The 23,206-nt window shown below is 55.5% G+C and overlaps 1 protein-coding gene across 4 annotated transcripts in view; it reads left to right on the top strand.

Moving 5' to 3' along the window:
- The first annotated feature begins 3,440 nt into the window (after positions 1-3,440).
- The window catches only part of MID2 (midline 2), a 47,091-nt gene continuing 27,325 nt past the window's right edge, over positions 3,441-23,206 (top strand). Inside the window, exons 1-2 of one of the 4 annotated variants that reach the window (XM_015860187.2) lie at positions 3,441-3,654; positions 11,566-12,287. In XM_015860187.2, coding sequence (XP_015715673.1) covers positions 11,622-12,287 — 666 coding nt within the window. In that variant the 5' untranslated portion in view covers positions 3,441-3,654; positions 11,566-11,621. Of the gene's footprint in view, positions 3,655-3,820; positions 3,926-4,528; positions 4,825-11,565; positions 12,288-23,206 lie in introns of those variants that run through there. The other 3 variants (XM_015860186.1, XM_015860189.2, XM_015860188.2) reach the window with 3 other exon arrangements.

Raw genomic sequence — 23,206 nt, 5'->3', positions numbered from 1 at the left:
ACGTTGCCCTCTGGCTGACCAGCTTGAGGTTGATGCTGGGCACTGGGCAGAATGTTTGAGAGCTGCAAGTATGAAGCACAACCATGTGGTTGCTAACTGGGGGCAGTGCCAAGCAGGTGCTGGCAGCTGCAGGCACACAGTGTGCACAGCCATGGTGCACATCCATGGTGCACAGGGGTGAGATGCGTTTGAATGAAGCCTAAAGCAGAAAGCAAGATGCTCCAGCACTGCAAAACGTGAGTAGAAGAGCACTTCCCTGCTCCAACATGGCACCCATTGGAAACGGAGTTTGCAGGGAGTGCTCCAGCAGGCGTCTGTGTGCCGGGTGCCAGCCCTGCCGCAGCACCCACAGGCTGCACTAATTGGCATGGAAAGTGCTGCTGATTGCTAATGGCTCCAGCTCAGATTTCACCCTGGAGGAGCCCAAAGACTTTTCTGGGTGGGGTGTTGGAGTGCTGTTGGTGTTGGCCTCGTTTGGCTCTCTTTTAGGTTGGGAATGAAGTTCCCACAGACAGCAATGGGATGGAGCTGGACGGCTGAGCTGCTCTGGGTGCATGGAGGTGTTTGGGACTCGGGTTCCTTTTGGGATGCAGGAGGAGCTGGCCGTGCTGCCAGCATCCTTCTGTCTCCCAGCAGCATACAGCCAGAAGCAGCACTGTAGGGAAAGACGCCCCAACTCCAGATATTGCTATGCAAAGGGAATTACAACGAGCTCCTAGCATCGCTTCTTCCTCATTGTGTTTCCCATAAAGGGAGGATCCTTCCTCTTGCAGCAGTGATCCGTCTTCCTGCAGGCATTGGGCTCCTCAGGGCACTCTGGGATGCTGAGGATTTTGGTGCCTCAGGATGTTAAAGCTCCTTGTTGGGCACTGATGGGAGCCAGAAGAAGCAGACTGATGTGGTCCCACAGACAGTTTCCAGGCAGTGAAACTCCCGTGGGCTATGGGGTGAGGTCGGTTTCTGGGCTTGGGAATGGGTTGGAGCAGCACAAAGCTCACCCCAGACCATACTGTCCAGCCCCATTGCAGTTCCCCCAAAGCACTTTGGTTGGGGTTCATGGGATGCCTGCCTCGCCCACGGGGTGCAGGGAAAGAAGATAAGGCTTCAAACCAGCTTTGATGCTGCAGATTGAGGGTGTGAGAAAGTCCTGCAAGCACACTACCATGCTGATGGGCAGCCATGGAGACAGCATTGCCCACCCCAACATGAGGGGGGACCCAAAATACCCCTGTATGCATCATCTCATGCGGGCTGAGCTCTGTCTCCACCAGTGCCAGCAGCAATGCCACCAGCGGGTGGCTGTATGGGGACACAAATGCCACCAGACTCCTGGGTAGGGAGTGGGGAGCACTTTGGCACCCCATCAGGACTCAGTTTCCCCATGTTTGCTGGAGAACTGCAGCTCTGCTATGCGGTCGGTGGCACTTGGGCATCCCGGGGTCACAGTGGAGCTGCAGAGAGGGCTGTTCCTTTTGCCATCAGCATCCCTGCACTGCACTGTGCTCTTGCAGAACATGGAGCAAACCCTTGTGTTGAGTTCAGGGCAGCCCTGGAAAACATGCTTTAAAATCCTAATTGTGATCTCGGTATCCCTGTGCTCCTCTGACCCACTCAGCACCACATGATCCATGCTGCAAATCACCTGCATCACAGATAATTACAGCCCGGCTCCAATAAGTGAGCAAGAAGCCCGTAATTATCCACAGAAGTTATTTGACAATTATTATTTTATTTTAATTAAGAAAAAAGGAAGAAAGAAAGAAAGAGACACCCCAAACCCACAGGAACTCCATGGGTCTCATCGCTGTGACTCAGGAGGAGCGATGGGGCCAGACCCCAGCAGTGGGGCAGGGCTGCAGTGGGGCAGGGCTGCAGCACAGCCTGTAGTGTGGGGAATGTGGGGCGGTTTCTTCCCAGCAGCTCAGAGCAACTCAGATGCCCACTGCAGCCCTTCCACTGCCCTCTGCCCAGTGCTGGGATGCTGAAGGATGGTGGTGTGGAGACCCACAGCATCCCTTGGATGGAAGAGTTAATTGCTCTTGTAATGAGCAGCACGTGCTCTGTGTTAGGGAGAGATGAAAGAAGGAAGGAAGAGAGGAGGGCAGGGAAGGAAAGAAGGGTTTAAGTATTTTGAGGTCTGTAGGTGATGGGAGAAAAGTGCAGGTCTTCAGCACTCTGGGAGCAATGTTACTGATTTCATTCTAAGTCAGACTCAGGTCTTACTGAATACATGTGTGATTTGTTCCATTATTAACAGCTGGGTGTGCTTTACCTGCTGGTACCTGAGGTTGAAACCAGTGGGAGATGTGAGTAAATGCAAAAGGGCTGTTCTGAGTGAGCTGGGAAGGGTGGGAATGTTTCTGTAAGGTCAGGGTAGGTCTCGTGGGGCTGTTGTGGCTGCTGCAAGCCAGTTTCTCTTTGGCAAGGCACAGAGATTGCCCTGCAGCATCCTGCAGGAGCGCAGGGCTGGGGAGTGTGGGTACGCTGGGAGGGGTCTTGAGGGCATTACAGCCCTCCATCAGACATAGCACTGCATGCTGCTCCCTCAGGGGGCTGCAGGCTCTCTGAAAGCCACATCCCATGCCAGCTCCCAGCAGAGGCGAGCATTTCCCTCCTGTGGAAGACAGCAGGATGGGGTTACACACAGGCACAGTGCTGCCAACGCAGCCCATTGCCACTCCTGCAAGAGCTGTGCACAGGGATGTACACCTGCTTCAGATGCTGATGGTGAAATGGAAGCGCATGGCTAAACCACCGATCCCCAGAGAGGTGTTGGGCAATGGGTGCTGAGCCAGCACAGCCTGTTCCGGCTGTTCCACGGTTTGCTCAGCATAGGAAATTGGGAGCGGGCTGTGAAATTCCAGAGCTCAACATGAGGTGGTGCAAAGCATCCACTGCCCGTCCCCGAGCAGCGGCAAAGGAGGAGAGAGCGACAGGCAGCAGGTGAGGGAGGTGCTGGGGAGACGTGGAAAGCACGAAGCCACCGAAACACAAGAAGAAAAGGTGATGATATCAGGGGAATTCATCTGGCCCTGCTCATCACTAGAGCTGCTCTGGAAGAGGGATTCAGATGTTAAAAGGATTTTATATGTATATATATTTTTTCCACCATAAGAATAGATGTCAGAGGGCGAGTCGTGCTTTAGAGCTGTTAGTTACTCACAGAGCTCCCCAGGCCCGCGGTGTGACTGAAGCACCTTCATTTCCCATTGGTGGGATGTGGATGTTAACGCACACCGGGACCCCCCCGCTCCCAGCAACACGCTGGGTGTGAAAAGCAAGGAACCTCCTGACCCAAATGCACCGACATGGGAAGGGTGACTCCAAAACATCCAGACGTGGGGCAGCCGGGGGTGATCTCCTCATCCCTACGGAATGTGACTCACCCCGCAGCGGTCGCTGTGTTGACACGGAGCTGCCCTGCCGGCTCCACGCAGCGCCACTCGGTGCCTGCTGGCCCAGGGTCACCTCTGCCACCGGCAGCTCAGCGCGGGGCCCAGGCAGCACTCCCATAGGGAAATGGTCTGGGGGGCGAGCGGAGGGCTGCGACGGGGCCACTTGTTTTCTGCATGGATATATGCAATAAGGGCTGATGTGGCTCGGCTGCAATCAGGAAAACCGTCCTCGCTGAGCGGTGCTGGAGAGGGATTTAAGGTGAGGATGGGGCGCGCGGTGGCTCCGCTGCTGCGATCTCCCCTTCGTTTCCCAGCCCTACGGGGGCGGTCGGGCCCGGCCCGGCTCGGCCTCACCTGGAGCGGGCGGGGCGGTGGGGGGCGGCGGGGCGGGCAGCAGTTCGGTCCCGCCTCTCCCTCCCCCCCCGCCCCGCAGCTCCGCCGCCGCCCGCCCGCGCCGCCGCCGTCTCCCCCGCACCGCCGCCGCCTCCAAGATGCCCGGGCAGCGGCGGGGAGGCTGCCGCAGCCCGCTGGTAAGGGGAAGGGGGGCACCGAGATCGCGTGGGGGCACCGCAGGGAAATAAAGAGGAGGTTAGGGGGGGCTGCAGCCCCGCCCTGGGCTTTTTTTAGGGGTTCCTGTAGGATTTATGGGGCTCCGCCATCCGGTTATAGGGCGGGCGGCTCCGTGCTTCCGTGCCGGCCCTTTTCCCCCGGAACCGTCCCGCTGCCTTTTTAATGTAATGTAATGTTTTGGGGTGGGGGGGTGCCGGTTTTTGCCGCAGCCGGTCGGCGGGGTTCGGCCGTGAGATCCGCTGCCCCCCAACCCGCTGAAGTTGAAATGGAAGCGGACGGTGAAAGGAGCTCTTCTCCCGGCTCCCAAAAACGCGGCGGAGCGCGGAGAAATGCGCACCGGGCATCGCGGGCGCTGCGCTGAGCTCCGTGCGGTGCTGCCGGTCCCGAAGGGCAGCGCCGAGTTCTATAAGACGCTCCCCAACACCGTACGGTGCCCGAACCCGCTGCCCTCTTCCCTCTCCCAACCCCCCGTCCCGGAGGGTCCCGCAGCGCTGCGGGGTTTGTGCGGGGCGTGAGATGCGGGAGGCGCTGCCGGGCGGCTGCAGGTGCTCCTTGCTGCGTTCCGGGTTCGGGTTTTCCCCCCTCCGTTCTAAAGAGCGCTCCTCGCTCGGCCGCAGAACGCTCGGGGTGGGGGAGGTTCGGCCGACACGAAGGGATTTGGGCTCCTCGAGGCCGCCCATGGGAAGTACGCAGCGATGAGGAGGAAGGCTGAAGGAAGCTGCCTTGGCTTGGGCAGGTGCTGGTGTGGTTCCGGAGCTCCGAGCGTACGGCTCCGGATCCGTGTGCTGCTGTCCGTGTGCCGGCAGGCGGCATGGGATCGGCCCCGGAGCGCGTGAGATGGGTCGGTGACTTTGCGTTGGTTTGTATCGGGGTCATCTCTCCTTTTGGTGGTGGGGGGCGGCGGGGGGCGCGTTCTCCAGCACGCTGTGGGTTTCTGCACGGCAGAGGGTGGTTGGAATGTGGGGTTTTAGGGGTTGGGGGTTTCTCTTTTTGAGCCTCTCGGGTCAGCTCCTGACCCCGGAGCCGTGTCACACCTCAGGGTGACAGCTGTGCCGCCTCACCGGAGATGCCACAACCCCCAAACCAACGCTGTGCTGCACTCCGTGCCCAGCTCTTGCCAAATTTCTCCTCCCTCCAAATAATGCAGGCTACGGCCTGCCCCCAGCTTGCCTTTTCCCAAGTAGAGGGCACTGCATGGAGGCCAGCGAGAGCCTCCCTTGGCTGTCACCTCCAGCAATGTGATGGCTTTGTGCCCCGGAGGGGGGGCCCTCCATCCCCCCCACTCACAGTCCTCGTGGCAACTCTGGGATGTGCTGGGACAGGGCTGCAGTGTGGGGTGGTGGGGTTTGGGGCTTAAGAGGGGTTTCTGGTGGCCCCAATGGGCTGTGACAGCTCTCCTCCCACACTGCTGGCTGGCAGAATAAGTGCCCTTTGTGCCGCTGGACACGCTGCCCTTTCTTAGGAAATGGCCCATTGTGCAGCCTGGAGGCTCCGTCCATCCATCTGTGGGTTCCTCCCCAATCAGGCAAACCCAGCATCTGGGATGCCCCATTCCTGCCCCCTCCTTGTGCCCACATCCCTTTCCCTGCGATGCTCGTGTACGTTCAGAGCTCTTGTCCCCAGCCATGCCCCAGCATCACTGCATCGCCCGGTGCACAGCTGGGGCTGCACCAAATGGGGCTGAGCCTGGTGCATTACAGCAGTGCAGGAGATGCTTCCTGCAGGCCCCACGGCGCAGCACATCGTGGGGTGTCTGCCAGGAGCAGCCCGACTCGCCGGCTTCCCATGACGTGGCTCAGGGTTGGGAAATGAAAGGGGCTCTGTGCCTCTGCGGAATACCATTACCATTATTTATTGCTGGAATTTCTGTCTCACAGGGGAATTAATTGCTGGCTCTGGTCGTTTGGGTCTTGTTTCGCCAGCCACGCGCTGGGGGGAACGGCCTAGAAATTAAATGGCGTTTGAATATACAAACTCAGTTCTGAGTTTGGTTGACCAAAGTGGGGGGAAAAAATGAACTTCAGGCTGAGCTCTTCCTGGAGCTGAGCTGGAACGTCACAAGCATCAGCTGGCCCAGGGTCTGCGTGGGAGCAGAGGGAACATGCACATGTACATCTGTGTGTGCACGGCAGGAGCTCAGCATCCCACGGTGCAGAGAGCTTGGAGGTGGGTCAGGCACTGCTGTGGGTTACCCTGGGTGGGGACCCATTGGAGCTGATGCCTGGGTGCTGCCATCTGATGGAGTTTAGGGGTGGGAGAGCTCGTGGTGATGGTGTCCCTCCTCAGGGAAATACCCAGACTCCTGAAATCACAGAGCTATGGCAAAGCAAGCAATGGGTGCTGTGTGTTTTTAGGGTGGATGCACAGACCCAGGCCTTTACCTCTGCTCAGTACATTCCCCTGATGGCTCCCAGCTGCGCGTTGCATCACAGTACAGCTGAGGCATGCTGGGACCTGGCCATGGCTCTGGGTGCCTGCTTGCCTGGTTTGCATTCCCCCTCCCAGGAACCCGCTCTGTTTTGTGCTTGGAGCTTTTCCCTGGCTGCAGGGAAGGGATGGGGGGGAGCAAGGAAAGGTCTGTATGCCAAGCAGCCCTGGCGGCTGCCATCCTCTTTTCCTCCGTGCTGATGCCCCTGGGGTCACTAATAGCCCTGGAGCCTCTGGGAAATTTGTTTCCTTGATAAGGAAGGGCTTGTTTGTGCTCTTGTTCCATCCTTCCTCATTTCTCCTGGAGAAAACCTCCCTGAGAGGCTGCATGGAGGCAGCGAGTCCCTGAGTGTTCTCACGGGGGGTACCAGATGTAGAGGATGCTGCGGCCCCTGGCAGCCCAGGGATGAGCGGGTGGGATTACTGCTTGCCAGATGCAATGAGGGTAAGAGCTGTCCTGCTCTGTGACTTGTTTGCCCTTTTGTCCTGGATATACCACCAAGCCCCCAAAGGATGGGCAGTGGCTGAGTAATGTCCTCCTCATGGCAGCCCCTGAACCCACAGTGGGGCTGCCCCCATATGGGGCTGTGAGCTGAGCCCTGCTCTGTTCCACCGGCCCTGGGTGCCTCTTCCTGAGCTGAGACCAAAATATCTCCTACCTGCATTGTTCTCCTGTGGGGGATTACTGCTGATTGCTCCCCATTGTCCTCAGTTCCTGCAGGAAGCCCTGTTTATCTTACCCGCCTGGCCAGGAATGCAGCCCCACGCAGGCAGCACGGATATATCTAAACTTAGACAGAGCTGGACAATGGCCTTTGGACTTCCCGACTCTGTGGCATCTGTCGTGTCCTGATGTTGTGGTTTTGGGGCTGAGTTACGTGGCCACCAATTAGCAGGGCACGAGGGCAGTGGCTAATGCTCTTTAAGAGCACTCTGTCTTAAGGATGTCCCACAATGAAGGCTCCTTCAGTGCGTGCAGGGTCTGAGGGTCCTATGGAGCATGGCTGGCTCTGTGCTGTGTTGGCTTGGAGCAGCTGGATGCAAACAGCATCTGTACTGGGAGACACACAGGACCCCCGAGCTTTGCATCCAGTTCAGTAAGGGAGCTGAGCTTCCATGGGGCGGCTGCACAGCTGTGTGTCTCTGCACCCCACACATCTCCATGCAGCATCCATCCCTGGGATGGGAGCTTGCAGCCGTGCCCTCCCCTTGTCCTTGCAGAGCTGGAGCTCTCTGGCTGCTTGCAAGGCTGCAGCACAGCTACAGCTACGTTACTGCTCACCCGGGGCTGTGTGCCATGCCTCTGTACCAGCTCTGTGTGCTGGGGTCTGGGCGGGTGGATTTCTTGCTGGTGGGGTACGGTGTTTCCACCAGGCTGATCTTTAAAGTGCTGAGGGAGCCAGAGGGATTTGGCTCCCGGAGTGGCTGGGTGTGCTGGGCTGTGAAGGGGAATGGGGTGGGGGTGGGGAAGAGAGCAAAAGGCTCCAGGATGGGCAGTGGTTTGGGAAAGGTGGTGGGACTGTGGGCCATCTGTTGTGGCTACTGGGCCTGGGTGCTTGCAGGATCTGCGTGGATCCCAAATAGCACACTATGGGGCTGGCACCTGGTGCTGGGTCTGCACAGACCCCTAATAATGCATGATGAGGCTGGCACCTGGGGCTGGGCCTGTGCTGATCCCAAGTAGCACACTATGGGGCCTGCACCTGGTGTTGGTTCTGCGCAGATCCCAAATAGCACACGCTATGGGGCTGGCACCTGGTGCTGACTCATGGAGCTGCTTGATGAATAGAGATTTGTTATGGGGCTGGAAAGAATGGAAGTCACACGCAGTGGGGCCATGAGCCCCCCAACACCATCATGTTGGCCACCAGGTGTTGTGTGGGCTTGGTGAATTGGGAAACTCCCTTTGCTGGGACAGAGGAATGAAGCACAGCACCCCCAGCAGCGGTGATGGTGCAGGGCCTGGCATTGCTGGGAGCAGCATTTGGGAGGAGGGGGATGCGCCACCAGAGTGTAGATGAGTGGGGCTGGGAGTGAATGTGGGGCTGAGGGCGGCCATGGGGCCAGGTGGGGGTGTTGCTTTTCCTTATGTTTGCTTCCCAGCTCCTTTTCCCAAGGACAACGAAAAGCGCAAAGACGGTGGCTGCCTGCCTTCCCTACGCTGCTGTCATGGAGCCAATTAAGGAAAGGGTTGCCATATTTTTATAACTTATTCTTTTTATTTTTTTTTTTCTTTCTTTTTAGTCATAAGGGTGGAACAACGCAGTGTATTTTGTAAGGCTCGTTCTTGGAAGCGGCGCAGCCCTTCTGGCTGCAGTTATTTCCTTGGGGGGAGAAAAGAAGGAAGAGAAGGAAAGGGGGGGGTAAGGCAGGGAGGGATTAAAAGGGAAAGTCGTGGTTGATGGGCCTGGAGGGGCTGCACTCCCCACCTGTGAGCACTGGAGAACTGCCCTGGAGAGGAGTAGAGTGGTTTTGCAGTGTGGAACACCAGGGGTGTGCAGAGCTCCATGGTGGGGTGAATGGGGGGACCTGGCAGAGGTGATGGGGTGCCTTAGTGATCCTCGATGTGATTCCCTGCTGCATCCCATGGGGCTGGTGATGCTCTGGGCTGGACTGCAGGCTGGGGATGCACAGGCAGAGTGCAGACATGGGGCAGGTGGGGGTCTGCTGTACTTCACCTGTCCCTGAGCTGATGCTTTCCCTGACTGACTGCTTGGAAGCAGAGGGGAGGATGCACCGAGCAGCACGTGGGGTTATGTGACAGAGTGCTGAGCATCCAACATGCATGGGGAAGATGCTGCCCATTTGCTTTTCTCTCCAGCTTCATTTCAGGGCTGTTTGCAGGCAGTTACATCCCAGCCCAGCTGCCCGGCGCTCCCCTATGGCCTGGCTGACCTTTGGGCACAATGAGGTGCTGTTTGTAAAGCCCCGTTCCCTCCTCAAGTTGTTTTTATTTGTAGGGAGTTAATGACTATCAACAAAGCAGATTTTAATCTGATCGGTTTCTTCCTCGTCCAGGACATCAAAGAGAACATCAAAGCGTGCGGCATGAAAGGCTCTGGAGCGCCTGATGCATGCAGGTGCAGCACCCACTCTGCATGGCAGCACGGTCTGCAGGGCTCCTTGCTGGCTAAAAGATGCAGTCCTGGAGGAAAACAAAGGTTAACGTGTGTATGGCCGACAGGGCCAAAGCAAAGGAGGGAGCTCAGAGGAGAGGATGCTGTGCTCTGCCCTGAGCATCGCAGCAAAGCAGCGGGGTGAACTCTGTCTGCTGGGCGGTTTGTGGCACTATGGAGCCTGCAATAAGATTGCTGCAGCATTTATGATACACGAAGGTCCCATTACTTAATGTCATGAGCCCCCTGAGCAGGAGAAGCTCGAGCTGTGTGGGGTAAGGAGGGCAGGCAGAGTGCTATTGGTGTTTACTGCTGGGGAGCAGGCAGAGCTGAGTTAACAGGAGGGGGTGCAGAGAGGTGAGAGATGCTGCGCGCCCTCTGCAGTTTGCATCTGGGATCTGTGAGCTCCTGGGTGATGTCTGCCTTCTTTCTTGGGGTAGAGGTGAGCAAAGACAAGGCAAGCAATGGGTGCAGAGGGGACACAACATGCAGCTTCTTCCGGGATTTTTCTTCCTGAACTTGTGGACTGAATTGGAAAGCAAAAGCTGGAAGCCATTGAGGGCTCCCGGAGGGGTGGCTCTGGGACTCCATACACACCTCCCACCCTTTGGGTACCAGCACTGACATCCCATGGGCAGATTACCTCACAGGTGTCCCCTGTACCACAAATTTCAGTGACCCCCCCCACCCCCATCCTTCCCTTTCTATGCATCCTTGGCCGCAGTTTGCGTTTTCCACCGTGGATCATCCCCAGCAGCCGCAGTGCGGGGCTCCCCCAGCCTCTTCCCACCTAATTAAACGCTGCCTCTCATTTGCAGGAGATGTTTCCGGGCTGGTGCCGAGCCTGTGCACTCACATGCTAATTCTGAGCAGGCTCCTCCTGCGTGTTCCTGCACCGCAGGGAAGCAGCGGGGCTGGCTAATTGATTGCAGTTTCACCAGCGGCACGGGCTGCTCGCCTCTAATACAGAGCAGACCCGGAGGAAGCCCACCACCGTGCCCCTCCTCATTAATTAGTCCTTGCTACCGCACACAGCCGTGCTGAAGCTGGAAGAAAGCATGCGGTTTCTCTTGTTAGCACCCGGCGGGCTGTTATTCTCTTCCACGTGCAAGCTTGCATTTTGGGGACGCTCAGGCAGTGGCTTGAAAGGAGCTCAGTGCAAGCCTGGAGCTGCTTTTCCCCCAGCTGGAACTGATTAGGGCATCTTTGGCTCGAGGACAGCTGAGAGCCAGGAGTGTGCAGCCTGTCATTTGGCTGTTCTTCCTTCCCTGCTCCTAGAAGTGGGCAGCTGGGAGTGTTAGACTTCGGGAACCACTTTGCTCTGTTCCTGGGTTGCAATTTGCCTCTTGTCCTTCACCAGGATGAGGAGGGGATGTGCAGCCACCGGGGAAGGTGTTCATAGCCTGGCTTTGCCCTCGCAGGCATGGGAAAGCAGCACGGCCCCTGGTTGCTTGCTTTTAGCAGCATGGAATCATGTGGTTTCTCCCATTTTTGTTCTTGGCTGCACTGTTCGAGTCGTCCTTCCTGGCTGGAGAGGCCCCTCCTTGTGCTCCCAGTGCATCTCCCATCCTACAGAATTCCCTCACACTGGTACCAGCTGGGGGCCAAACTGGGGAGCATTGGGGTGCCCAGAATCATTCAGGTTGGAAGAGCCTTTTCAGATCCCCAGCCCACCCCACTGTGCCCATCCCCATGTCCCTCAGTGCCACGTCCCCACAGCTCTGGGACACCTCATGGGGACCCCACCAATCACTGGGCAGCCGTGCTGTGCATCACTGCCCTTTGGAGTCTTACCTAACACCCAACCTGACCATCTCCTGTTGTAACTTAATGCCATCACGTCTTATCCTTTCACAGCTATCTAGGAACAACTATGAGACTGACACCTCTGCGTAACCCCAATGCTCCCTAGGCAGCTGTGCTGTGCATCGCTGCTCTTTTGGAGCCACAAAGCTGTGCAGGTTCCCTCCATCACCAGCAGGTGTTGGTGACCTCTCGCTGGGAAGGAGCTGCCTAGCTTTGTTTCTCACCCTTCAACTCTGCTCTCCCCCTGGCAGGTCACAGACCAGCTTTCCGGGGTTTTGACACTGGATTGGGATCGTTTTAACTAAAGATGGAAACACTGGAGTCCGAATTGACCTGCCCAATCTGCCTGGAGTTATTCGAAGACCCTCTGCTTCTACCCTGCGCCCACAGCCTGTGCTTCAGCTGCGCCCACCGCATCCTGCTGTCCAGCTGCTCTTCCGGTGAGAGCATCGAGCCCCTCAGCGCCTTCCAGTGCCCCACGTGCCGCTATGTCATCTCCCTCAACCACCGCGGCCTGGAGGGCCTCAAGAGGAATGTGACCCTGCAGAACATCATCGACCGCTTCCAGAAGGCGTCACTCAGCGGCCCCAACTCCCCCAACGAGAGCCGCCGCGATCGGCCCTACCGCCCCAACCCCACCATGTCGGTGGGAGGCGAGAGGATTGCCTGCCAGTTCTGTGAGCAGGACCCTCCGCGGGATGCTGTCAAGACGTGCATCACCTGCGAGGTGTCCTATTGCGACCGCTGCCTGCGGGCCACGCACCCCAACAAGAAGCCCTTCACCAGCCACCGCTTGGTGGAACCCGTGCCCGACGCACACTTCCGTGGTCTGACCTGCCTGGAGCATGAGAATGAGAAGGTGAACATGTACTGCGTGGCTGACGACCAGCTCATCTGTGCCTTATGTAAACTGGTGGGGAGGCACCGGGATCATCAAGTGGCATCGCTCAGCGATCGCTTTGAGAAGCTCAAGGTAAGGGGTTGTGGTGGCTGGGGTGTGCTGCGGGGACCAGCGTGGTGTCTCTGAGGTGGGGGATGGAGCTCGTGGGCTCCTCCAGGTTATGTGTTTCCAGGGCTGCTTTGCTGGTGAGAAGCTCTGCTGCTCATCAGCTTCCTTGGATGTGGATGGAGAGATTGGGGAGTGCACCCATGCTCAGCAAATGGCTTGGAAATAGGAGTGCTCTGTTAGAGTCACTGGCCTGAAAAAGGATTTGGCTTAGCAGTAGGTTCCCCACGGCCAAACTTTATGCTTAGGTGAGAGGTGAGATGGAGCTCAGAGGATCCTCATTGCGAGAAAGATACTGAGGCATTGGAGTGTGCCCAGAGAAAGGCAATGGTCTGGAGCACCAGCCCTATGGGGATGAGCTGAGGGAGTGGGACACCTGGCAATGGGCGTGCCACCCCCAGCACAGTGCCGTCCCAGCAGTGTCACTATGCTGCATTCCCCATCCTCATACCCACAAGCTGCAGAAAGGAGCGGTAGTTTTCCAGCCCCCTTCACTCCACCCTGTGCCTCCTATTGATCCAGAGTGAATCCCTGCTCCGTGCTCACAGAGAGCAAACTTCAGGCAGCCCTCTGGGGTGCTCCAAGCTTCATTTCTATGCAGCGCCTGTGCCGGGGCTGAATACCATGTGAACCCGTGTGGATGATGTTTGACCTATATAAAGTTAGAAATCCCTCTCTGTCCCCCACACATCCGCTGTGAGTCTACAAAATGCTGTAAATTCTCTCTGTCTTTTCTTCTTTATATAAAAACCAACAGAGCTGGTCCCATCCGGGGTCACAGCAATGGGGCTGTGCCTGCGGTTGTGTTCCAGTTGCAGCCTTTCTCCAGCACTTCTTCCTCAGTCCCTTCTCCCATGATGTTCTGGGCTTGTGCAGCCCCACAAGTGCTTTTCTTGTCTCATTCCCTCTTTAATCCCTCAGACAACATCGATTTTTCTGCTCTCGTGTTTCCTGAGGGCAAAAGAAATACTTCCATCACTTGCAAAAATGGAGATGATTTCTTCCTTGCGCTCCGGGTTGATTAGAAAAGGGAAGAACAAAGCTTTCTCTCCAGGCATCTGTCTTCCTAGATGGAGAGTTTCCCACGAGCTGCTTCCCGGGCAGGTTTCCCACCTGCCCTTCCCAGATCCTCCCAGTCCTGTGCTGGTGACACAGCCCCGCGGTGTGCCTCACCTCCGTGTCCCCCTCTCTGCGCCAGCGCAGTGTTCTTCCCTTCAGAACATTCTTTTTCCATGAGGAAATGTCTCAATTAGCAAATTGGAAACCTTAGAAAGGAAGGTCCGTGACTGTTTGCGTGCAATAGGACCCTGGGACAGGACTTAAAGCCCTTTTCATATTTCCCCATCGTGTCGGGGAGCCAAGCAGGCTCATGTGAAGGCAAAAGCCCTGACAAACTAAGCTGCCGCTCCAACCAAATCTGTGTGTGCTGCCAGAACAACTCCCCCCTCCCCATGTTTAAATAACAGTCCTAAGTGATTTTGGATGAGGAGGGAAGCTCTCTTCTGCTATAAACATTCCCCTGTGCTGCTCATCCAGCACGGGCGGATTCCTTGCTCTCTGGCAGAGCTTTGCAGGCACAGTGCTCCAGCAGCCTCCTGTTCCCCCTTTCCCTCTTGCAGGTGGGAATTGCCAAGGTAAGGAGTATTTGGGGATGGACATAATATATGAGCATCTGGCCAGGGCTGCAGGATGACTGCAGGGTAACCCTCCTCCAGAGGAAAGTTTCCTTCCCTAAGGCAGGCTGGTGAATTGCTGCTTTACCCCTTGCCATGCAAGGAGGGAATGGAAGAAGTGCATTTTGAAATGCAAAGCTACATCTCTGCCTGCTCAGCCGAGCTAAGAGGGATGAAGGTTTTGCTGCCTGTGTGAATGCCAAATGAACTGCAGTGCAAGCTCCATCCACGCAGGCAGAAATGCCTCATCCGAGTTGGGGCCTCAGGTGAATCTCAGAGTGTAATAGACTGCAAAGCATGGAAAATCAAACTGCGCCGGCCAGTGCTTCTGCGTGGCTTTAAACACACTGGCACTCAATGGTTGGTTTCGAAACTAAACCGTGCGTGGTGGAAACTTCTTCCTTCTGTTGCTCTTTGCTCTGTAGTTGCTGCAGGGCTCTGGCTGACGTGGCATGGCTGCAGTGCCCTTGGCTGGGCAGCAGCTGTGCTTTTCTTGTGCTCTTCTTTGAGTGCCTTGTCCGACAACATGGGATCGATCCTGAGCCAAGCTTTGACACCAGAGTCAATATTTGCAGCTGCCTTTAGTCCTCATCTGCTCTCAGCCTCAGCCTGTAGCCCTGACCGTGGTTGGGCCCATTGCTCTTTATGGAAATGCTTGGGGTCCTCTGCCCACTTGATGCTCTGCAGCCCTATGGGAGCTGCCCTGCAGCCTGGCTGCCCACAGCTTTGATCCTGCTGCTCCAGCTAGCAACGCCTTTCAGATTTATTACTATTATTATTGCATGTGTGCGATGGAAACTTGGAACAAGTGCCTTTAATTTGTCCAAAGTGCTGTGCATTCTGCAGACCTCCTTGGTGGGGGCTCCTTGTTGGATCCCAAAGCACTGCAGTTCTGCACGCTGGAACCCGGACCTGGGCATCTCCAAAATGCCCACGTGCCATTGCAAGGTGCTTTAGGACCCACCTCTGCTCCCTTGGAGGTGTGTTCTGTTTCTGTTATTCCATGCATCTCCAATTCTGCATGTTTACACCACACTGCTTGCCCGAGGCGTGTTGCCTTCGGGTGCTGTTCTTGCTCCACCAGTTTGTGGATGGCATCTCTCTGCCCTGCCTCCTCCTGCAGCCCTCCCTGCACAGCTCTGCTCCCAGCACATGGGCAGCATTGCGAACATGGGGTGCTGTGAGTGGCCCAAACCCAAGCAGGCTCACTGCTGACTTTCCCCACGGCGTTAGGGGTGGGAGCAGCCTACCTGCTCTCTTCAATGGTTGTAAAAATCAGCTCTAAAAACAGAATTAAAAGCAGGGTTGGGGAGGTGACAGCACGCGGGGTTTGCTGTGTGAGCTCTGGAGGCTCCGCAACAGGAGTTTGCAGGGAAAAGGTGTTTTGTGCCATCAGTAATGCGCTGCTTTGCTTCTCCTCCTGCACCAGTCCTTTTTCAGGAGCTGGGTCGGGGGCAGCTCTCTGCTGCTGCTGAGATTTCTATCGATCGACGTGCTGGAAATAGCCAAAAAAAATTCAAATGGAGTAGCGCTTTCATTGCTGCTTTTTGCTCCAAGAGGAGCACTAAGCCGTCTCCCACCATGCTTTGTGCCTCCACTGCCTTATCATGAGCGTGACTGAAGCTGGAGAAATGTATTGAATAAGTCCCTGTGCTACACAGCTGGTGTGCAGGGCAGCGATGGGCACCGCAGGGCTCTTCAGAGGGCAGTGGGTTGGGAAGAATGAGGGCAAGGAGCCCCTCCTTGGTGCTGAGCGTGGGGCTTCTGCGCCTGGGGACTGAGGGACGTGTTCTTACTTGCATGGTGTGAGTCACTGAGATTGCAGCTTCATTATGATTTACTGTACTGCCAAGGGGCTGAACTGCATTTTGTATGTATGTGTGTGTGGGGAGGGGGGTTGTTTTTTAATTTTCCTTTTCCCACCTGCATACAGGAGCTGAGAGCAGCAGGGTCAGTGCTGGCACAGATGCACAACCGCTGGTGCATTGTGTGCAGCACTGGGCTGCTCCCACAGAGCTCTGCTTGGGCTGCTTCTCTTGGGTCCAGACTGGAGATGGAGATGCAAAGCCTTGTGGTTGGCTGTTTTGGGCATGGGAGATGTCAGAGTGGTTTTTTGGTGTGATGGAGGTGCAGGTTTTGGGTCTCTCTTGAGCAAATGGTCATCTCCCATTGCATCCATTTAGGACGCCTGCATCCATGCCTGTGTGGTGTTGCTTAGATTTGCCACAAACAAATCCAAGTGTGAGGTGTGCTGCAGGCACCTGCTTACCCATGGATTATGGGCTGCATGAAAATGCAAAGCTTTCCTGGCTTCTTTGCCCTGCAGTGGGAAAAGGGACCAGTGCATGCCTTTGTATCTGGTGTAGCTCCCCCTCTGCAGCATTGGTCGCACTTTCTCTGTGGAATGACCAGGAATCTGCACTGAGTGCTGCGTGCCATGATTTCCCTCCAAGAGATCTCATTTATGAGCAAGGGGTTGGATTTTTTTAGTGAATGATTGTGAATGATGCCCCTGCACTGGAAGCACTGAAGGCCAGGCTGGATGCATGGGGCTGTGAGCAATGGCAACTAGCTGAGTGGGAGCAGGATGAGAAGTGATGGCCGTGAGTTGCAGCGTGGGAGGGTTGGGTTGGATATTGGGAAACGTTTCTTCTCCAAAATAGCATTGATGCGGCAGCACAGACTGCACACAGGGAGCAGTGGGGTCACCTGGAGGTGCTCCAGAGCAGTGGGGATGTGGCACTGAGGGTGGTGGTGATGGGCATGGTGGGGTAAGTTGGGAATCTGGAAGGGCTTTTCCAGCCTTAATGATTCTATGATTAATAATTAGTGGGGAAGCCCCTCTCAAGCCCCATGTACTAGCTGGGGGGTATGGAACGTGCAGAATTTCCTGCTCAAAGGGGCTTTGCCAAGTAAAGATTTGTGCAGCAGAGCAGGAAGCACGTTGCATCTCCACCTTTCCCTTGGCAGAACCTTGGGTTTATGGCCTTTGGGGAATGCTTTATTGCTCAAACCCCCCAACATGAGATGTTTGATGTGTGCCAATGGGCTTAGAGGAGGAGAGCCATGGAAAGCACACATCCTGCTTGGGAGTAATGGAGTGGATGGCAGCCATGGCCCCCAGGTCAAGCAACAGCTTGGGGTGCCCACCCCATGGGATGGACCCCTTTGGGTCTCAGTCCTCCTGGTGTTCTGCACAGCTCCACTAAGCTGCTCGGCACCTGGAATGATGATCAAGCACTGCAAGAATAACGCAAGCAATAATAATGAAGAAAGGGATTTAAGTGCTTGCAAAGTCCAGCAGTGGCTTTGGCTGCCTTCTGTTCTGGGTGGGGGCACGGTGTCTGTCAAACAGGCTTACGTGGGAGATGACGAGTTGAGCAGTTCAATTTTCTATTTCTGGACAAGGGGAATAATCTCTAATACATAATACTTCTTCCTTGCTGGAACAAGTCTGTGCCAGTCCTCGAGCTGCAGCCCTGCAGTTTTTCAAGCCAGTTTTGGTTCCCATCAACCCTAATCTTCGTTGCATCCAGCCCTTGTCATGGGATGGAACTGCTTTTTATTTTCCTCTTGTCAACAGATTTATTAGCAGTTCAGCCGCTTTCATGCCACAGTTTTCTTTCTAACATCTCTCTGGAGGCTTCGACTTGGAGTTCCCCATTGCCGTTCTTCAGTTCCCACTTAGCGCTGCTTTTCCTCTCCTGCTGCTGCTCTGCAGTCCAAACTCTTGCTGGGCAAACTCAAAGCGGGCGTTTTCCTCCCCGGCACAGCACGTCTGTTTCCTGTAACAACTGCAAGCTGTTATCATTTTGGGGCTTCTGTCTGACGGTGGCTGCGGGGGTGTGGGGCTGAGCTTCCGCTGCTTTGGTTCTGCATGAATAGGTTGGCTTGGGAAAACGAGACTGGGTCCCACCTTCCAAATGAAGCACCGACCCCACAGCATCACCCCCAGCTCTCCATTCCTGGTTATGCTTATGGTTCCTGCCATTCCTGCCCCGCGTGGATGCTGCTTATTATTCAGGATGTGTTTCATTCTGGGCCCTCATGAATATGCAGAGCATTATATTAGCACGGCTTGCTTCGTTAGGCTGGGAAGGCACTGCTCCTGTTGGCTGTGTTCAGCTATTCCCTGCGCATCCGCTCGCTCAGAGGACGTGTCCTGGGAGTTCCAGGCTCTTTCAGTAATCCAGAAGCTGGGTGATGTGCATAGATGGCGTAGGGATTTCTGAGCAGGCTTGAAGTCACAATCTGAGATGCCGCATGTTGCTGTTGTTATCACATTAAGCCCTTAAATAGGCGTGCAGGCGTTATTAGGTGATTTTTACTATGGCGGCTGGCGTGCTGCTTTTTGCTTTTGTTTGTTCAGAGGAAAAAAACTGATTTCAGTATCCTGTCAGAGTAATGGGCCTTGTATAGAAATGGATGGATCGTAGCAGGGTGCGTGCTCATCAAAATCCCTCTGTGCTGGGGCTGGAAAAGAACCTTGGGACCATGAGGTTGGAGATCGGCAGAGCTCCCACCCTGTTCTTCCCTACAGGGCAGCACTTCCAGCTTTGCCCTTCTGCACACACCTTGTTTAGCTCGTTCTGTGGAGATGGGGAAGCAGAGCCTCTTGGGCTGGCTACCAGGCCTACAGAATCATGCACCCCGTTGCTTTGCAGAGCTCCTGGTTCATGGGTGGCTGCGGTGGGAGAGCCCTGTCCTTGTGGGATGTCCTGGCTGTGTGGGGTGACAGTGCTGGGCTGGCACCGTGCTGTTCTGCAGCATGGAGCAAAATGGTCACCAGATGTGGAGAGCAGAGATGTTTCTGATCAGCTCTATCTCTACCCACTGGTGGTGCCTTCAGCTCCTGCCAGTTGCATTCCTTTAATATGAGATGTGGTCCTGCCTGCACAGTGATCCTGGGATGGGATATGTGATTCCATCATAGCTGTCCCATCAGCCTGGGGTGAGCAGGGTTTCCCTCACCATGTCCTGTGGGTGCACTCGGGGTATCACAGCAGCAAGGGGTGAGCTGGAGCATTAAATGCTCTTAGCAATATATGGCTTTTCCCCCTGGGAAAGCTGTGGGGAGCCCCTCATGTTTATATGGGCGTTGCTGATTTATGGGGTGCACCCATGGGCCGTGTGCAGGAAGGCGTGTGTCCTGCACAGCGTGCCAAAGCAATAAATCCTAATTTTTTCCGTGCTGCTCGGATGGAAGGGGCTTTTGGGAACCAAACATCTGGCATCCGGAGGGGTCCAAGAGCAAACGTGCATGGGATGTCCTGCCGTGTGTGCTGTTGAATGGGGATGGTTTGGAAATAAAGGTCGGGGTAAAAGAGAGCGCTGCGCTGCAGCTCTGCATCCTGGGGTTTGTGGTGGAGAGACCTGAGGAGATCCAAAGTCTGATGTAATAAGCCTCAAGAAATGACCCTCATTGGCCTACAGGGAATGAATTCTGTCCCGTCCGTGCGCTGATGAAGGGGATGTTTTAATGAGCTGCAGGGTAGCAGGGCAAAGGGTGTCTGCAGGCAGCGTTAACAAGATGGAAAGCTCCTTGCGATGTGTGTTGGTAAAAGCTCGTCTTAAAATAACTGACCCTGAGTACTTCCATACTGCTGCAGAGCTGGGAGAGCAGGGTTGGGATTAGCAGTGGGTGGAGGCTGCTGGGTTTATTGGGTGCGAAAGAGGAGAGCTGGACCTCCTCGGGCAGCAGCTGCAGGCAGCACTCTGGGCGGTGCTGGGGGAAGCTGGAGTTCTGCAGTGGGGTCTGGAGATGCTCTATGGGGCCCAAAACTCAGCGAATCCATCAGGGTGCTCTGCAGGTCCCCATTTCTATCCAGCCACACTTAGCTTCTCACACTTGGTTCCTCCATGGGAAGCCAAGCGAGCTTGAAAATAGGGCTTAAAGATAACACTGGGGGGGAATAGAGATAGCCAGGATGGAAGGTGCCTGTCTAGGGTTGTGCCTGCAGCATGAACCACTGACAGCTGTGAGGTGAGGACAGCTGAGGATTTCTGTGCCTATGGGATGCAGAGGTGCAGCATCGTCCATCCCTTTGCATCTGATGCCCACAAGGCTTGGGTGAAGTTCTCTCATGGAAATAAAACCTCAAAAGCCCCCTGCCAGCTGGCTGAGCATAGAGCACAAGCCAGCTGGCAGAAGCAGTGGTGAGCCTCCAACACAGGGCTGGTTTCTGTGCTGGTTCCCTGCAGCTGACCTGGGAAGCAGCTGTGCAGGAGCTGTTCATGCAACTGAAATGGGTTCCCAGAGAGCAGTGCTGGCTCAGCTGTTTCCCCATGCAGCGCTTTGATCCGACAAGCAGAGGGGCTGTAAAGTCTTCACCTCCTCAGAACATGAGCTGGGGATCAGGGGATGCTGTCAGGGTACGTGTAGCTCTGGGATTTGGGTCATCTGCTGAGCAAAGATACCAGGACAGGGCTGGGCTCTGGGAGATCTGCCCTCCCCAAAGCCTCTGTTGCCATTGGGAGAATTTTGCATTGGGGAGGTACTCACTCACTGCTCCATCTGTAGGGCAGTGGGGTCTCCTGAGCTCTCAGCTGCTTGGGGAACGGCTATTGATTCCCTTGACCTGCCTTTCAGATGGAGCTGTCAGCACTGGGGCCAAACATGATGTGCTGTTAATGATTTGCTGTCTTAACTCTTTATCTCAGCAGCAGCCCACTCACCTTTCTGGAGGTGAGACACATAGGCCGCAGCACTGGGAGGGCACTGGGCAGGCCCTGGGGGGCAGGATGCTGTCTGCAGCTTTGGGTCACTTGCCAGCTCCAGAAAACAGCAAGAAACAGCACAGAGGGGATGCATGGGTGATGTTTGGGGTGCTCTCCATCCAGGTGTCTCCAGGCAGCATTGAACCCTGTGTTCTCTTAGCGCACAGTCTCAGAGCCTTTCTGTTCCTCGTGGGGTTTTGGTGCTCCCCTGGCTGTGTCACAGCACATCCCTCCCCAACAGAGGAACAACTGATGCTCATGGGCTCATTTCTCCATAGCAGAGGGAGATGCTAAAGCAGAGCCAGCTGATATGCCCTCACCTCTAGTGCTTGGGGTGGCATGGCCCCATGGGGCAGCTGAGCCATGCCAGGAGGGCTCTGTGCCCACACTCCCTTCCACCTAACAGTGCTCCCTTCTGAAAGCTGCCATTTTTGTTTTCATTTTGTCATTTGATAGCGTTCCATGTCAGCCCCAGCAGGAAACATGTTTGGGACCAGTTGGGAAGCAGAAGGGGGGGGATAAAAAAGAAAGTACCAGAAGGTTTTTTGCTTCTTTGATCTATTTCTTCTTGTTTTTTATCCTCATAGAAGCACAGAGAGTGGAGTGCTCTGCTGCAATGTGCTTGCTGCGCTCTGGGCTGCAGAGGATGGCAACAGCTGTGCTTTGGGGCTGAGCATCTAGGCAGATGTTGAGGTGTTCCAGTCAGGCTTAATTAGTGCCCCACACACGTGTGTTGGTACCACACAGCAGCCTATGGGACAGTAAATCGCTGTGCTTCTGCAGAGGTGCCCCAGCATCTCACTGTTTGTCTTAATGGGAAGCTTGCTGTGTGGAGGTGGCTGCTCCCGGTCTCTCCCTTTGCTCTGTGGCTTGGGATGGTTTGTCCTGAAGCTGCTGCCTGTGCCATCCCACACACCCAAACCCAACGTGCTGTTGTTGTGCCCACGTGGCACACGGTGGCTGGTGCTGCAGGATGTGCTGATGGTGATGCAAAGCAGACACGGAGTGAGGCCCTCGCTGTCCCAACAGCTGCTGGCACCATCCAAGAGGGGTTTGCAACTCTAGGTTTTGCTCCCCTTTGTTGCTGCACAAGCACAATTGCTCTGGAGTGGTTCTGAATGTGTTTCTTAGCCTGGAGAGCTGCGGAGCTGAAAGCTATGATGTACCTGTGCCTTTCCAGGGGCTGTTTTGGGTGCAGGCTCTCCCTCTGGGCTTTGCTTGAGCTTCAGAGCTCAGCGCTCACAGCTGAAGTGCTGCATCTTCCAGCAGAAGGCATTCCTCAATGGGTGGGATTGCAATCATTATCCTCACTCCTACCAACCTGTCATCCCCTCCACTCCCTCTTTGCATCCTGTATTCTCGTGCTTTATCTGCTTATTTACTCCTAAAGGAGCCTCTTGCCTTGGAAAGGCAAAGTGCCAGTTGCAATGAAAAAAGGGCAAAATGAGTTTTTGAGTTTCTCTTGTAAGTTATCACTGTTTAACCCTGGGTAATCCTTCCTGGGCCAGCTGAGGGCTGTGTCACACCTCCAGCATCCATCAGTGAGGATTTAGTGCTCAGTGGCCGCTGTACAACATTCTCCAGTGAAGAATCCAAATCAAATGCTAATTGCTGCAGTTTCAAAGCCTGTGACAAGGCCTCTCATGGAAGATGTATGTTTGCAGACATCCTTGCCAACACATATATTAGAGGCGTCAGAGGGAACAAAAAAGTTCCCCTTAGCAAAGATGAGCTTGGTCAAGCAAGATGAGGGGACTGGGGGGGGTAGGGGGGGAGAAACGGAGGAGAGAAAAGGAAACCAGAGAAAGGTTTTCTCTTTGTGGAGGCCTCTGCCAGGAAGATCAGTGTGGTGGTTTTGTTATTGTGCCACAGCACCGCTGCATTTTGAAAGGAGCCTTTGGAGCCGCTTGGGAATGTGCAGGAAGGGAGCTGGGAGGGGGCAGGGAGTGTGCAGGCTGTGCCAACATCGCCTTAACATAATGCACTAATACGTGGCTTAGGGTGGGATGTAGCTTAGGGTCCCCCTTTGCCCCCAGCCCCGATCCCTACCGATGTCCCACTGCAGCCATCCCTCTGGTTTGAATCTGCCTTGTGCCAGAGCCAGGCAGAGCTCCTGCACTCCCACCCCACATGAGAGCACAGCTTCTAGTGTGCTTTCTGCCCGTGCTGTTTGATTGGAAAGTGCCCCATCTTTCAAAAGGATTTTAAAGGAAAATAAAGCCTTGACACTTTGGGGTTTTGCAGGTTTAGGGACTGGAAACAGCCAGTGATGGAATTCCAGTAACCACAGTGTTCTGGCTCCATCTCCATACAGGAAGGCTGTGGGTGGCCCTGTGCCCCCTCCTGCTCTGGGCACCCTGGCTCTCTGTGGTTTGAGGGGCTCGTGGGGACAGCAAGGGGCTGGTGCAAGCACAGACAGCTCCGGGAAGCACAGCCCATGGATGAGCAGTGATGTAGATGGAACGTAATGGGGCTGCTTTGTGCAGGACTTGGGAC

This window comes from Coturnix japonica, chromosome 4 (genome assembly GCF_001577835.2).
Source record: "Coturnix japonica isolate 7356 chromosome 4, Coturnix japonica 2.1, whole genome shotgun sequence".
Lineage (NCBI taxonomy): Eukaryota > Metazoa > Chordata > Aves > Galliformes > Phasianidae > Coturnix > Coturnix japonica.
Note: the sequence above shows the minus strand (reverse complement) of the source record. Positions and strands in the feature narration are given on the sequence as shown.